Below are 15,477 nucleotides of genomic sequence, written 5' to 3' on the forward strand. Positions count from 1 at the left end.
GCCGCCGGCCGGGCCGCCCGCCGGGAGGGGGTCGTGGTCAGTGGAGGACCTTGGGGAGGGGCTGCCCGCGTCCGGAAAAGGCCGAGGTGAAGGTTCTGTGAGGTGAAGGGGCGGCTGAGATGTGGGGACCTGCGATCCCTTGGGGGCGGGGGATCAAAATGGGGCGGGCGAAGGGAGCTCCGCGGCGGCCGGATTTCCTGAGAGCCTCTCGGAGTTTTGGAGGCGAGAGAGCCGTGGGGAGGGGGGCTTGGCGCCGGCTGGCCGTGGCTGGTGGTGTCTGACTTTTTGTTCCTCCACGACACCCCTTCTGGCCACCATGAGGCCTCCCGGCCTCGCGCCCTTGGCCGGCTCTGCCCTGCGGACGGGAGAAGGCGCCGTCCCGGACCCGCGCCTCACGCCCCTGTCGGTCGGACTCTCCCCGGGCGTGTGCGGCACCAAACTAGAGCGCAGCTTGGCTGGAGAGGAGCCGAGAAGCCGGGCGCCTGTTAGTGCTTACATTCACCATATGTAGAGAGGAGTCCGCCTCCCCCCGAGCCGTTCGGGGGTGTGTGTACCATTGTGTGTTCTTTTTCACCTTTTGGGGGGGGGGTGTCGGTGGCGTGGTAGCCCCTAAACTAGGACTTTTCCTCCCCACAGGAGTAGAAATTACGAAAAAAACCAAAACAAATGTTTTTTGCTTTTACTTATGACAAATTCAAAACTACTGTTTTTTTCTTCCTTTCTCCAGTTTGTTGCTCTGGTTGTCAGATGTCGGAAGGCAACAGGACAGAACATACTCTCCGTGTTTTTTGGTTTTTTTTTGATATCCGTCCTGGGGTTCTGTGATGAAAAATGAACTTTGGTTCCTGTGACTCGTGCCTGTGTCGATAAGAGTTGAGCTTTGCATTGAGGGATAAATAAAAGCACCGCCTCCCACCTGGACATAAATGGATCTGAAGACAGCCGTGTTTAACGCAGCTCGCGATGGCAAACTCCGGCTTCTCACCAAGTTGTTGGCCAGCAAATCCAAAGAGGAGATTTCCTCCCTGATCTCTGAGAAAACGAATGGGGCCACGCCACTCCTGATGGCGGCCAGGTATGGGCACCTGGACATGGTGGAGTTCCTCCTGGAGCAGTGCAGCGCCTCCATAGAAATCGGGGGCTCGGTCAATTTTGACGGTGAAACCATCGAGGGGGCTCCCCCTTTGTGGGCCGCTTCTGCCGCAGGACATCTGAAGGTGGTCCAGTCTCTGTTAAATCATGGAGCATCTGTGAACAACACGACTTTGACCAATTCAACTCCTCTAAGAGCTGCCTGCTTCGATGGCCACTTGGAAATAGTGAAGTACCTTGTAGAACACAAAGCTGATTTGGAAGTGTCAAACCGGCATGGGCATACCTGCTTGATGATTTCATGTTACAAAGGACACAAAGAGATTGCGCAGTATTTACTTGAAAAGGGAGCAGATGTTAATAGAAAGAGTGTTAAAGGTGAGTTTCGTTTTTTCATTTGAATTTTTGTTTACCACTTATTTTCTGGAAGTTTGGTACATAAATATAAGCAGTGATGTTGAGTAAGTCAACACTGACTTGTTTTGATTAGGTATCCCTTCCAGTATAACCTTGCTGATGTTTCTCTGTTATTTGATAACGTTGAACAAGTGTAATAGAAAGACCTCTGTTACTATGTTAAGCAGCATTTTCTGTCTCTTTTTCAAATAACTCCTAATTGCTGGAAAATGCGTTCTTCAAAGTTACAGAGCATGTTAATGGTAGTTGGATCTGAGCCATTAGCTTGTATTTCATCTTCCTCAGAATATACTTCAATGTATTATGTTTTTCTTAGCTTTAATTTTTGTAGAACACTCTTGGAGTAAAAACTATATTTAGTGAGTCATCTTGTTTATCTTAGGTCGGCATTTCTTTTGTTATTCTGTCAGGGAAGGCTAGGGCAAACTGACCTAGAAGGATAAGTATCACTGGAAAAGGAGAAAAATCTGTTCCCTTATTCCCTATTTATTGTTTGGCCAAATTTTTTTTAATAAAGAATATGTATTAAATATAGCAAGAAAGAAAACAGATTTTTTAAAACTGCTAACAATACTGAGAGCAAAACAAGGATTAGGTTAAACAAATGTGGATTTGTTGGCTAGCAACAATGTAAATAACCTTTGTCCACAAAAGTTAAGGTTTACAATGGAGTATAATTTCCAGCGATTGTAATAAACTTAAAACAGCAAATGATAGTTTAGAATTTTTTTAAATTCTTAAAAAACAACTGTCCTGATACTACAATTTTTATACTTGAAGACCTATTTTTCTTATACATCTATTTATATAGCAGCAAAATAATTCACTGTCTAATGAAAAAAAATTATTAAAACTTAAAAGTAGCATACATACATGGTAAAAAAATATTCAAACAGCACAAATTGGTTTACAGTGTTTATAGTGAAAATTAAGTCCTATCACCCCTGATTTCTAGACCTCCAACCCACCCGTAACCACTATTTACTGTTTTTGTGTGTGTCCTAGAGATAGTCTATACAAATACAAGGATATGCCTCTATATCAATCTCACCTTTCCTCTGTTAGTTGATACATACTGTTTTAAAAAAAAAATTCCAATTTATCTTGGATGTCATTCAACTCCAACACACATAGCTACCTCAGTCTTATTCATAGCTACACAGTACTTCATTGTATATAATTTATTTATCTATTCTCTATTGATGGACAGTTCTGTCACATCCAATACAAACAATGCTGCTGTAAATATTCTTGAACAAAAGTGTTGCACATTTGTGTGAAAGTAGCTGTATTGTAAATACTTACAGGTGGAATTGCTGAATCAAAGTATATGTGCATTTATCACTGAATAGTGTCTGATTGCCTTTCAGACACTCTAAACTACACAGTTATGGGGCATATAGTTACTGGATATATTTATTGAAGTTAGTATCATCCTTTAAAAAAAGATTTGTTATTAAAGTGATTCAGACTCATTGTGATTTTTCTGAAAATATTCTTCCCAGAGGAAATATAAAAATATCACAAAATCCAGACATTTAGAGTTAATCCTTCCAAGATGTTTCTGAATTTTGTGAATAGATATTATGCAATTTTATTTTATGTCCTCTTCTATAGCCTGTTTTTAGCTTACTAGGTGTTATCTTTTTTTTTTTAATATATTTTATTGATTTTTTACAGAGAGGAAGGGAGAGAGATAGAGAGCTAGAAACATCGATGAGAGAGAAACATCGATCAGCTGCCTCCTGCACATCCCTCACTGGGGATGTGCCCGCAACCCAGGTACATGCCCTTGACCGGAATCGAACCTGGGACCCTTCAGTCCGCAGGCTGACGCTCTATCCACTGAGCCAAACCGGTTTAGGCACTAGGTGTTATCTTTAATACCATTAATTATAGCTCTTTAATTTCAATAGCTGCATACTCCTCTAATGGAATTTTATGTTGCTTCTAGCTTTTCAGTATGATACACATGTTCCTGTTAGCATTCTTATATATGTTTTCAACTGTTCCTGATTGTCTTTGAGATAGGATGTTAGGTCAGAGGACAGCATGACTTTTTAAACACTCATCATTTTTAAAAAAACACTTATTTTTAATAGAACAAATTGCTGCTTAGAGACCATATTCATACTAGGAATGCTTTGAAATCATAACTAAAAGAGGGTTAAAAGGTGTGGCTGCTTGTTTAGGCTTGTTGGATTTTTTGTTTCTTTGTTTTGGGTTTTTTATTATCAGCCTAATGATGAACAGATTGTTAATAAGTTCATATATTTAAGTAAAATTGGCGTATGTTTTAAACTCTTATATATCATTGGAGAGATGAGTACTGGTACTATTTCCCTTGTGTTTTTCAAAGCTGCTTTATATACTCCTAGAAATAGAGTATTTGAGAGAACTATATTGTAAATAGCTCATTATTTTGTGAGCATTTTCCTTAAACTCTGAACAGTATTTAACTTGATTACCTTTGCTATTTTAGAAGAATATTCCTTTTTAATCACTATCGTATAGCTGTGTATATCCTTCCTCTTTTGGCCAATGGTCTGCTTAGTCTAGAGTCATTTTTCCCCCAGTGTCAGTATCATATATTTATGTCTCTAAAAAATATACGTAGCCCCAATTTTATATACATACATATATACACATACATATATGTGTATTTTATATATACAGGGTGTCCCAAAAATGTATATGCACTTTGAATAATTATTTATTCTAATGGGTTAAATCTGAAAAAGAAACATCAATTGAGCTTTCAGCTGTTAAAATGTGTATACATACTTTGGGGACATCCTGTCTATAATATATATTGCTCTGTGTGTGGTACTCTGACTTTTCATGGTGCATTTTAATTTCAACAATGATTTTTTTAATTTTTTAAAAATTTTTTTTAAATATATATTTTATTGATTTTTTACAGAGAGGAAGGGAGAGAGACAGAGAGTTAGAAACATCGATGAGAGAGAAACATCGATCAGCTGCCTCCTGCACACCCCCCACTGGGGATGTGCCCGCAACTAAGGTACATGCCCTTGACCGGAATCGAACCTGGGACCTTTCAGTCCACAGGCTGACGCTCTATCCACCGAGCCAAACCGGCTAGGGCTCAACAATGATTTTTAATGATTGTTGGGGAAGATTAAAGTACATTGCACCCTCTTGCACTCTGATTCTGAAACTTCCATTCTCTGATGATCACTCTCATTGGCTCTTCAGATTTTTTTTTTTTTTTATGGGTTAAAGGGTAATAAAAAAGCAGGGATCAGTTGAAACTGAGGCAGGAACACTGGAGAAAGATCCGAGAGAGCATCAAGGAGAATCTCCCCCCCCCCCCCCCCCCCTCTCCCCCCCCCCCCCCCCAAGAGGTCAGCAGTGGGATAAAATGGAGAGAGAGGAAGAGAGAGACATATCCATGGACTGCCTCCTGCAAGCCCCCTACTGGGGATGGAACCCGAAACCTGGGCATGTGCCCTGACCAGGAATCGAACCAGTGACCTCTGGGTTCATGGGATGACGCTCAACTAACAGCTACACCGGCCATCGCTCTTAGGAAATTTTATATGTCAGCTGTTGGAAATGATTTTGAAGAAAGAAAATGCCAATAGATTATGCTTAGTCTGCTTAAATATAAAATGTATGTGACTTCTATATTTCTTTACTTTTTAACATGCAGTTGGCATTTGAATATATTATTTAACCTCTATCCATTACTTTTTAACAGGCTGTTGGCATTTTGAGCATATTTTAACCTAAGGTGGAATTCATTCATTAATTGAGAAAGCATTTACTGAGTCTCTCAGTGGGCCAGGCTGTTAGACTTAGGATATATAAAGATGAGTAAGACAAGATATCCAGTCTTGGATTCCCTGCCCTTGAGGAGCTTATAGTTTGATGGGAGAGACAGGTTCATAAGCAGATACTTAAACCACAATATGGTAAGTGCAACAGCAGTGCTTTTTTTTTGGAAATACTTTATCCCTAAACAACTCATTCCCTTAGGAGACAGAGGGTTCCTCCTTTTCCCTTGGTATTCAAAAAGGGAAGAAAAACTTTGAAATATTTAGAGAAACTTCTCTAGTTTAGCCCAGTTGATTTTTGAGACAGGAGAGTTGTTTGCTATTTAAAACTACAGACCCTAAATCAGAAGCGATTATACAGGCCAGTCTTTGAGCTGTCACATTGATCTCAGACCTATATAGTTGTTATTTTTGGCTTTCTTTTGTTCTTTTTTTAAAATATGTTTTTATTGATTTCAGGGAAGAAGGGAGAGGGAGAGGGAGATAGAGATAGTAATACAAATGATGAGAGAGAGAATCATTGATTGGCTGCCTCCTGCATGTCCCACACTGGGGATCGAGCCCACAACCTGGCATGTGCCCTGACTGGGAATCGAACCCTGACCACCTGGTTCATAGGTCAGTGCTTAACTACCAAGCCATGCCAGCTGGGCTCTTTTGTTCTTTATTATTATTTTTTTAAACTTAGAATGGGACTTTGCAGATCTATGGTAAAGTTACTTAAAGCCCTTCAGTTCTGCTTTTATACCAAAATTTAACTGGTAAACGAGCAGCTGAAAGTGATTGAGTACTACAGATCAATGGAACAGCTCTGAGTTGGAATTGGGGAGGCTGGCCCTAGAGGACACACTGTCCTCATGCATGGGCCAGTCATTTTAGATACCCAAGGTAATTAGTGAACTGGTAATAAGATAATTACTGTGCATTTTCTGTAGGCAAGACATTGTGTTGAACATTGTGAAGGCTATGAGAAGATACAGGACATCACATTTGTTAATTGCTAAAGGAATGGTATAAATCTATGCTGTAGGACTTACCTAGACTTCATGGACAAGTTGAACTGGGCCTTGAAAGGATTGTTAGGGTTCAGATATGCAGAAGAGATTTGATACAGTTCTTAAAACTGAGGAAATGGCATAAGGAAAGACACATTGAGAAATATGCTTTGAAGGCCCAGGAATTGGAAGGTAGGTGTACTGTTTGGACCAAAGGGCTAAATTATAAAGGATATTGACTTCTAGGTAAAGATGTTTGATTTTATTCTTTATGCAGTGGTAAGCTAGTGAAAGTTTTCATCAGAGGAATAACAGATTTTTTTAGAGAAACCCATCTAACTACATTCTACTTAGCTCTTTGAGGTTAGATGCCTGGTGTTTGTATCCATGCATTAGAAAGAGTATCTGGCCCATGATAAATATTTAGGAAAAAGGCTTGTTGAATGAATGTCTTGGACTTAATAGAAGAAAGATTATAAGTTACTTGATAGCAAGGACTCTGTTTTGTAGTCCTTTCAATATGGAAATAAAAACATGCGTGAAAAATTGTCAATAATTGTGAAAAATGGGTGGTACAGGTGGAATTCTATAGGGTTTAGAAAAGGGAGAAATCCACATAGGCTCATGTTAAGTGTAGCTAGCATGTAAGGGTTTGTAGAGAGCTAGTTCATGCAGTGTTTTTATTTTATTGAAACTTTCTAATTTATAAGTAAGTATAAAGGAGAATACATTGAATCACTATATACTTATCACCTTGCTTCAACAATTATCCACATCTGCCAGAGTTTTAAAAAATGTGTATTCTCCTCTCCTTTTGTTTTCTGCAGTAGTTTAAAGCAAACCCCAGGCAATACATTATTTCTCTCCCATAGTATAGGCATTTTAGGGTATAGATGTATTTCAGTCAAGAAAATTTTAAAAAGGGAAAGATTATATGTATATAATCCATGTTCATTCTTTTCCCTCTTGTATCTCCTTGCACACTTCCCTGTATCCTCAGGGAACTTGTTATCCTAGTTGGAAAGCTAAGCTGTAGATGATGTGTAAATTGAGTTCAGTAGGAAAATAGTGGAGATTGGATTTTGAAAAGTGAATTCTCACAGAATTGAAGTTGAATTGAAATGAATAGATCATTTGCACTAACTGCTATTTCAAGAGCTGTAGGCAACACCACGAATTGAAGGCAGAGATTAAGTTTTACTTAATGACTTGTGGGTACATGTGGTTCTCTCACTGAGTTCATCTGTATCACATTTTTCTAGATTGATGAGTTAAATTTGTTTAAAACAAAATTCTGGAAGCCTTTGGTATTCTAGAGATTTATGCTACTGAGACATCAGGAATCTATGTGTTGGAAGATGGAGGTGGAAGTGGTGGGGAGAGGCCCAAGTAAAGAAGTTATAAGGATGCAAATCTGACGGAAACATCTCTTTCTCTTTTTTCTCTCCCTTTGGGAAGAGCTACAGTTGAATAGAGTGAACTATCGAGACCAGAAAGGAAATTTTAATGAAGTTAGAATTATAATGTTGATGCTTTTATCAAGTTTCATTGTGTAATTTTTATCAAATTACGCTATTATTAGTTGTTTTAGTCCTGATTCCTTAGCTCGAGTGTGCTTAGCCTTGCAAATTCTACTTACTTTCAAGAGCCATTAAAAAAGGCAATTTTTTATCCCTAGTTGAACTGCTTACCCTTTTCCCCATCTTTACAAGTAGTTCTCTTATGGAAGCTTAGTCCCAGCTACAAAGTTGAAGAAGAATGATGCCAAACACAGTACGCTAAAGAGGTCCTATTGTAACAGATGTGGGCATTTCCAGACAAATCTGTTAAAATGAAAGACACTTTAATTGCTGCTTCTATAAGTCAAAACTTACCAAAAACACAGGTACTTTGACTTTAAAACAGCTTTCACATACCATTCACTGACTTAAAGTGTATAAATCAGTGGTTTTTATTTAGTATTTTCACAGAATTGTGCAACCATCACCACAGTCACCTTTTCACCCCCACTTACACCCTCACAAAAAAACTCCATATCTATTAATATTCACTGCCATTTCCCCCCTCCTCCCTCATCCCCAAATATTACTGGTTTTAGACAACCAGTAATATTTCTGTCTCTGTCAATTTATCTGTCCTGGATATTTCATATAAATGGAATCATAATATTGGTCTTTTGTGACTTCTTTTATTTAGCATAATGTTTTCAAGGCTCATTTATTTTGTAGCATTTCAGTACTTTATTTCTTTTTATTGTTGAATCCACTATATAGATATATCACATTCATTCATCAGTTGACGGACATTGGGGTTGTTTCTACTTATTGGCTATTAGGAATAATGCTGTTATGAATATTCGTGTAGAAATTCTAAGGATGTATGTTTTCATTTCTCTAGCATAGGTAGGGATAGAATTGCAGGGTCACATGGTGACTCTCTGTTTAACCTTTTGAGGAACTGCCAAGCTGTTTTCAAAAGTAGCTGCACCATTTTACATTCCTATTAACAATGTAGGAGGGATCCATTGTTTACATACCCTTACTAACAACATTTGTTATTCCCCTTCTTTTTAAGATAGCCATCTTAGTGGGTGAGAAATTGTATCTCATTATGGTTTTGATTTTTATTTCTCCAATAGTTAATGACTGAGCATCGTTTCATATGCTTATTGGCCATTTGTATATCTTCTTTGGGGAGTGTGTACATATCCTTTGCACCGTTTTAAATTGGGTTCTGTATCTTTTTATTACTGAGTTTTAAGAGTAATTTATATATTCTGAATACAAGTTCTATAACATATAACTTGAAAAATTTTTTTCAACATTTTGTGGATTTTCATTCTTTTGAAGATATTTTTTGCAGCAATATTGATTATATTTTACAAACTAATTTAAAAATATTTGTGGGTCATTTACTTAGATTTGACTTAAACAAGAAAATTGGTAGGAATAGATTTCAGAGTTTACTGATACTCTTTACTAGATAAACAGGAACTTTTCTGTGGATCAACTGTGTAATCTAGTTGTATAATATACCCTGTGTCTGCTATGGCATGTAAGTATTTAAATTTAGAGTAAAGAAGAAGAGTGAAGTTTTGTTTCTGAATGGTGTAAAATAGGGCCATGACCTAACTCTCCTTTTAAACTTATATTCATATCACTTGATAGCGCTATTAGATATGTTAGCTATATGACAAATATATATAGTATGTCCTCACTTAATGTCATCGATAAGTGACTTTAAGCAAAAGGATGTACAATGAAACCAATTTTACCTTGGGCTAATTTTTATAAACAAGAGTTAAGTTCCTAGGACTTCTCATCAATGTTATAATTAAACGATGATGAATGAAACAATGTTATTTAAGGACCTGCTGTATAAGATTCATTCTCTATTTCCTTGCTGCTCAATTAGCAAAGGCCAGCAGTATAGGCACCACTTGGAACTACCTCTAGGTCACTGACTCGGATCTGCATTTTACTGTGATCCTCTGGTGTTTGTACACTGAAGTTTGAGTAGAACAACTTTATGTGACTTATACTAACAAACACAAAACTTGAACTATGTGAAGACTTTACAGGCAGTGGAATCTGTTGAATTGATATTGCTAGAAAAAGTAATTTAAGTTATAACAAACATTTTGTATTTGTTAAATATTTTATTGCCTTATGAGGACAATTTTGTTTCATTAAAAAGATAAATTCTGTTTACTCTTTGGGAGTGGTTTAGAAATGGACTGAATTCTGATTCTGGTAAGTAATCTTACCCAAATTGAGATATTTATAAATGCTCTGTTGAAGTTTGTCATAATTTAAGTGGTTGATTGATAACATTCAGTTGCAAACAATCACTTATTTATCATTTAGTCAAACCCAAACCATCTGGTTTGGAGACAGGAAACTCTCGGGATCCAAAATAGTTTTCACTCAAAATACTAGTATGTTTCAGATTGCTTATTTAAAAAAAATCTTGATCACATTGCTATGCACCTAAACTATTACAATTCAGCATGAATTCCTATTTTTTCTGTGCCTGCTATTAAGAGATTACAGGTCTCTTTAAAATTATAGCAACTAAGATTGGCCCTTTAGGTCTTCTTAATGAATACTACCATGTTTTAATGCATGAGTACTTCCCATAATTTCCTTCCCTTAATAGCCATCTCAGAAGTATCACAATGAATATGGCTACTTAAAACACACACACACACACACACACACACACACACACACACACAAAAACATTTAAAAAAAAAAATTTCAGAGAGAAAGAGAGAGAGGGAGAGAGAGAAACATCAATGATGAGAGAGAATCACCGTCAGCTGCCTCCTGTATGCTCCCTACTTGGGATTGAGCTTGCAACCAGGGCATGTGCCCTGACTGGGAATCGAACTGTGACCTCCTGGTTCATGGGTTAACACTCAACCACTGAGCAAAACCGGCCAGGCAAATATGGCTTCTTTTTATTCTTCTAAATGTTCTTAACACTATTTCTATGTTAAGTTATATAGTTGAAAATTAGTGTATTTGGATCATACTATTTTAACTTCTATAACAATACTTTAACTGAGTTAACACTTAGGGTACTATTATCTTGAGTTTTAAGAATTGTCCATTTAACAAATATGTATTTTGAGAAATCATAAAAATTTTCCAGTATAAATTCAGTTTCAGAAATTTAATTTTTTTTCCAAATTAAATTTTTCTTAATTGAGAATTATATAATACAACACTTACCTGTTTTTTAGGTAAAGGTAAGTTCATTTAATATTATTGCTTAATATCCTTAATTTTATCTATGATGCCTGGTAGTAGTTATTTTTGACTTTGTTTTCTATTTTCATTGTCTTTCTCTAAGGATACAAAAATAAGACATTAAAAGGTGGAGATACAAAATTTTTGAAAGTGCACTTATTGCATTGTGGGAACATTTGTAAGGGGCTTGTAAACCAGAAAAAGTGCCAGAATTAAATTTTTCAAAAGTGCTTGATATATATTATTATGCACCCAAAGTTTAAATCAACGAAGTTACCTAACTAAAATTAAATATGATTTTATTGGTCTTCGGCATGTAACTTAGCATAGACTAGTCACAACATAGTAACTTATTCAGCTTGTTATATTTTTTGCAAGAACTTGCATTTAATACTTATAGCATATCTAACACTCTTTAATGAAACAACTGATAGAGCAAAATATACAGCCATATCTCGTCCTATTGCATTTCACTTTATTGCGCTTTGCAGATACTATGTTTTTTACAAATTGAAGGTTTGTGGCAACCCTGCATCAAGCAAGTCTGTTGGTGCCATCTTTCCAACAGCATTTGCTCACTTTGTGTCTCTGTGTCACATTTTGATAATTATCTAATATTTCAGACTTTTTCATATTATATTTGTTATGGTGATCTGTGATCATTGATTTTTGATATTACTATTAAAATTCTTTTTGAGTGCCATGAACCATGCCAATATGATAATGAACTTAATAGATAAATGTTGTTGGTGTTCTGACTACTCTACCAACTGACTGTTCCCCTATCTGTCCTTCTCCTGGGCCTCCCTTGTTCCCTGAGACTCAACAGTATTGAAATTAGACCAGTTAATAACCCATTAATGATCTCTAAGTGTTCAAGTGAAAGGAACAGTCACAGGTCCCTCACTTTAAATCAAAAGCTAGAAGGCATGTCAAAAGCTGAGTTAAGTTGAAAGTGAGACCTCTTTGCCAGTTAGCCAAGTTATGAATGCAAAGGAAAAGTCCTTGAAGGAAATTAAAAGTTCTCCAGTGAACACAAATTATAAGAAAGTAAAACAGCCTTAAATGCTGATAGGGAGAACGTTTTAGTGGCTTGGATAGAAGATCAGACCAGCCACAATGCTCCCTTAAGCGAAAGCCTAATCCAGAGCAAGGCCTTAACTTTCTTTAATGAAGAGAAAGAGAGAGGTGAGGAAGCTGCAAAGAAAAGTTTGAAGCTAGCACAGTTTGGTTTGTAAAGTTTAAGGAAAGAAGCTGTCTCCATAACATAAAGGGCTGATGTAGAAGCTGCAACAAGTTTTCTGGAAGACCTAGCTAAGATGATGAAGGTTGCTACATTAAACAACAGATTTTCAATGTAGACAAAACAGCCTTATATTGGAAGAAGATGCCATCTAGGACTTTCATAGCTAGAGAGAAAGAAGTCAATGCCTTTTGCCTTATTTTAAGAACTTGCCAGTCACCCCAACCTTCAGCAACTACCACCCTAATCAAGAAGCAGCCATCAACATCAAGTCAAGGCCCTCTGCCAGCCAAGAGATTACGACTTGCTGAAGGCTCAGATGATGGTTAGTGTTTTTTAGCAAGATATATTTTTAAGTTAAGGTATGTGCATTGTTTTTATAGACATAACACTATTGCACACTTAATAAACTATAGTATATTATCATAACTTTTATATGCACAGGAAACAAAAAAAATCATGTAACCCGCTTTATTGTGATAATAGCTTTATTGCAGTGATCTGGAACCAAACCTGCAATATTTCTGAGGTATATCTGTATACAGTAAATATAATAAACAACTTATCATTTACTAATCTCAGAAATGAACATAAATAGACATGTCATAAAAGAAAATGAAGTTTGTGAATAGACATGAAAAATGTTCTATATAACTAGGTATAAAGGTAATATAAATTAAAATTCAAAGATTGATTCCAGTGCTAGAAAGAATACTATAAAATTGGAACTTTTGAAATATTTTATAATTCCTTTGAAAGTGAATTAAAGGTGTGTTAAGCTATCACACATTTGTGATTCTGTTTTAAGGTTGGCATTTTTTTGTTATGTGTTTATTGAAGTATAATTTATATACAAATAAAATCCACCCTTTTTAGTATATAGTTCTATAACTTTTGACAATTATATACTATAATTTAACTGTAATCAACCCCTCTTCCAATACACACTCCCTGGCAATCATTGGTCTGTTATCTGTCCTTACAGTTTTTAGGCACTAATTCTAATAGTGAAAATTCAGAAACAGTGTGTATGTCCATTAACAGGAAAGTGTTCATATAAATTAGATTCCATTAACAGGGAAGTGTTTATGTAAATTATGACATGCCTCCTTATTTGAACTTTCACCATAAAGATATTAAGAATTATTAAGTAGTAACTATGTAGTTCATGTAGTAACATAACATGAAAAAAATGACCAAGATGTAGGAGAAAAGCATGCAGTAGTTGTATATGTACTGATTACAACTTTATCAACGCATACTATGTAAAAGAGACTTGGAGACATGAAACAAAAATTATGGTTGCTTTAAAATTTGTTTGTTTTTTTTAAGCCTCTGTTTTCTAAACTTGTAAGTAATGCTATAATTTAGAATTTTTTTAGGGTTTCCAGGGCATGAAAGTCATGGTTTGATATACTTATGTTGTTAGAATATTAACTAGATGCCCTCAATTAAGAAGATCCCCTTCTTAAGATTTTACTTTTTAAACTTCTGTATCTTCAGAGGCTAAGTTTGAATCACTTTTTGTGATATAAAGTATTAAAAATGTAACAGTCTATCTCAGCTTTAACAGTGTGCTAACTGCTATCTGGGATATAAAGGAAATATAGGATCTGTGTAGTTTAGGAATATCGACAGTTTAGGTAAGAAAACCTATTTCTGAAGCAGTGACATTATACTATTATAAGGTATTGCATAATATTATAATAGTAGATGCAATATGAATACCTACCAGAATGAGTTATACATTTATTTACCAGGCTTTCTCAACATGGCAAATTGATATGATATAACTAAGGAGGCCTCTTTGAGCAGCTAAACTTCTTGGTGAAACTTGAAGGACAAGAAGTTAAAAAGATAATAGCATATTACAGGAAAAATTAAGAGCAGAGGTTTGGAGATGGGAGTGAGCAGACTGTTCCTGGTGTTGGGAGAGATACTTAGGATGGAGTGATGTGAAGCATAAGCAGAATATCTGCGTTATGGATGGCAGGTATTAATAATGTCTTTTTAAAAATATATATATTTTATTGATTTTAGAGAGGAAGGGAGAGGGAGAGAGAGATAGAAACATCAATGATGAGAATCATTGATTGGCTGCCTCCTGCACACCCCCTACTGGAGATCAAGCCCACAACCCAGGCATGTGCCCTTGGCCGGAATCGAACCTGGGACCCTTCAGTCCACAGGCCGACACTCTATCCATTGAGCCAAACCAGCCAGGGCTGGTAATGTCTTTTGAATTAGGGCAGGTGTTGGCAAACTATGGCTCAGGGGTCAGATTTTGCTTACTCCCTTTTTTTGGATTGCCTGAAAGTTAAGAAATTGTTTTTATATTTTTTAATGGTTGGAGAAAAATCGGATGAAGAATAATAATATTTTTTATGTGAAAATTACAGGAAAATCACACTTCAGTGTCCATAAGTAAAGTTTTGTTAGAAGAACACCATGTCCATTAATTTAACATACAGTAGTTCCCTCTTATCTGAAGTTTCACTTTCCATGGTTTCAGTTATCCAAGATTAACCACAGTCTGAAAATATTAAATGGAAAATTCCATAAGAAACAATTCATGAGTTTTAAATTACACACTGTTCTGAGTAGTGGAATGAAATTTCTCACTGTCCCACCTGGAACGTGAATCATTCCTTTGTCAGGCATGTTCACACTGTATACACTTCTCACTTGGTCACTTAGTAGACTTCGGTAAGCACATTGCAGTGCGTGTATTCAAGTGACCCTTATTTTACTTAAATGGCTCCAAAGTGCAAAAGTAGTTTAAACATTATCATAGGTATATATGAATAGGAAAAAACAATATACTGTGTGGGGCAAAAGTAGGTTTATAGTTGTGAGGATGTGAAACATAGTTTATTGTATTACTATTTCTTAATTACTATATTATTTTTCATACGAACAACTGTCCTCAGTTTCAGGGATTCACTGAGGATCTTGGAATGTATCCTCTGTGGGTAAGGGGAACTACTGTATTGCCTATGGAGCCTTTTAGGCTTATGGCCTACAAAGCCTAAAACACTGCTTAGCCCTTTACAAAAAAACTTTGCCAACTCTTTGCCAAAATTTTGGGCTAGATTCACAGTGCAGCATTCATACTTGAGGTAATAAGAAATGAGGCTGGAGGGGTAGGGTAGGAAGAACTGTTTTTCAGTCTTTAT

General features: G+C 36.4%; 1 protein-coding gene across 1 annotated transcript in view; it reads left to right on the plus strand.

The window, feature by feature from the left end:
* The first annotated feature begins 727 nt into the window (after nt 1–727).
* Nucleotides 728–15,477, plus strand: part of FEM1C (fem-1 homolog c (C. elegans)) — a 34,415-nt gene continuing 19,665 nt past the window's right edge. The window contains exon 1 of the mRNA XM_014544274.1: nt 728–1,470. Within this exon, the coding sequence (XP_014399760.1) occupies nt 927–1,470 (544 nt within the window). The 5' untranslated portion in view covers nt 728–926. The remainder of the gene's footprint in view (nt 1,471–15,477) is intronic.

Source organism: Myotis brandtii, unplaced genomic scaffold (assembly GCF_000412655.1).
Source record: "Myotis brandtii unplaced genomic scaffold, ASM41265v1 scaffold1105, whole genome shotgun sequence".
Classification (NCBI taxonomy): domain Eukaryota; kingdom Metazoa; phylum Chordata; class Mammalia; order Chiroptera; family Vespertilionidae; genus Myotis; species Myotis brandtii.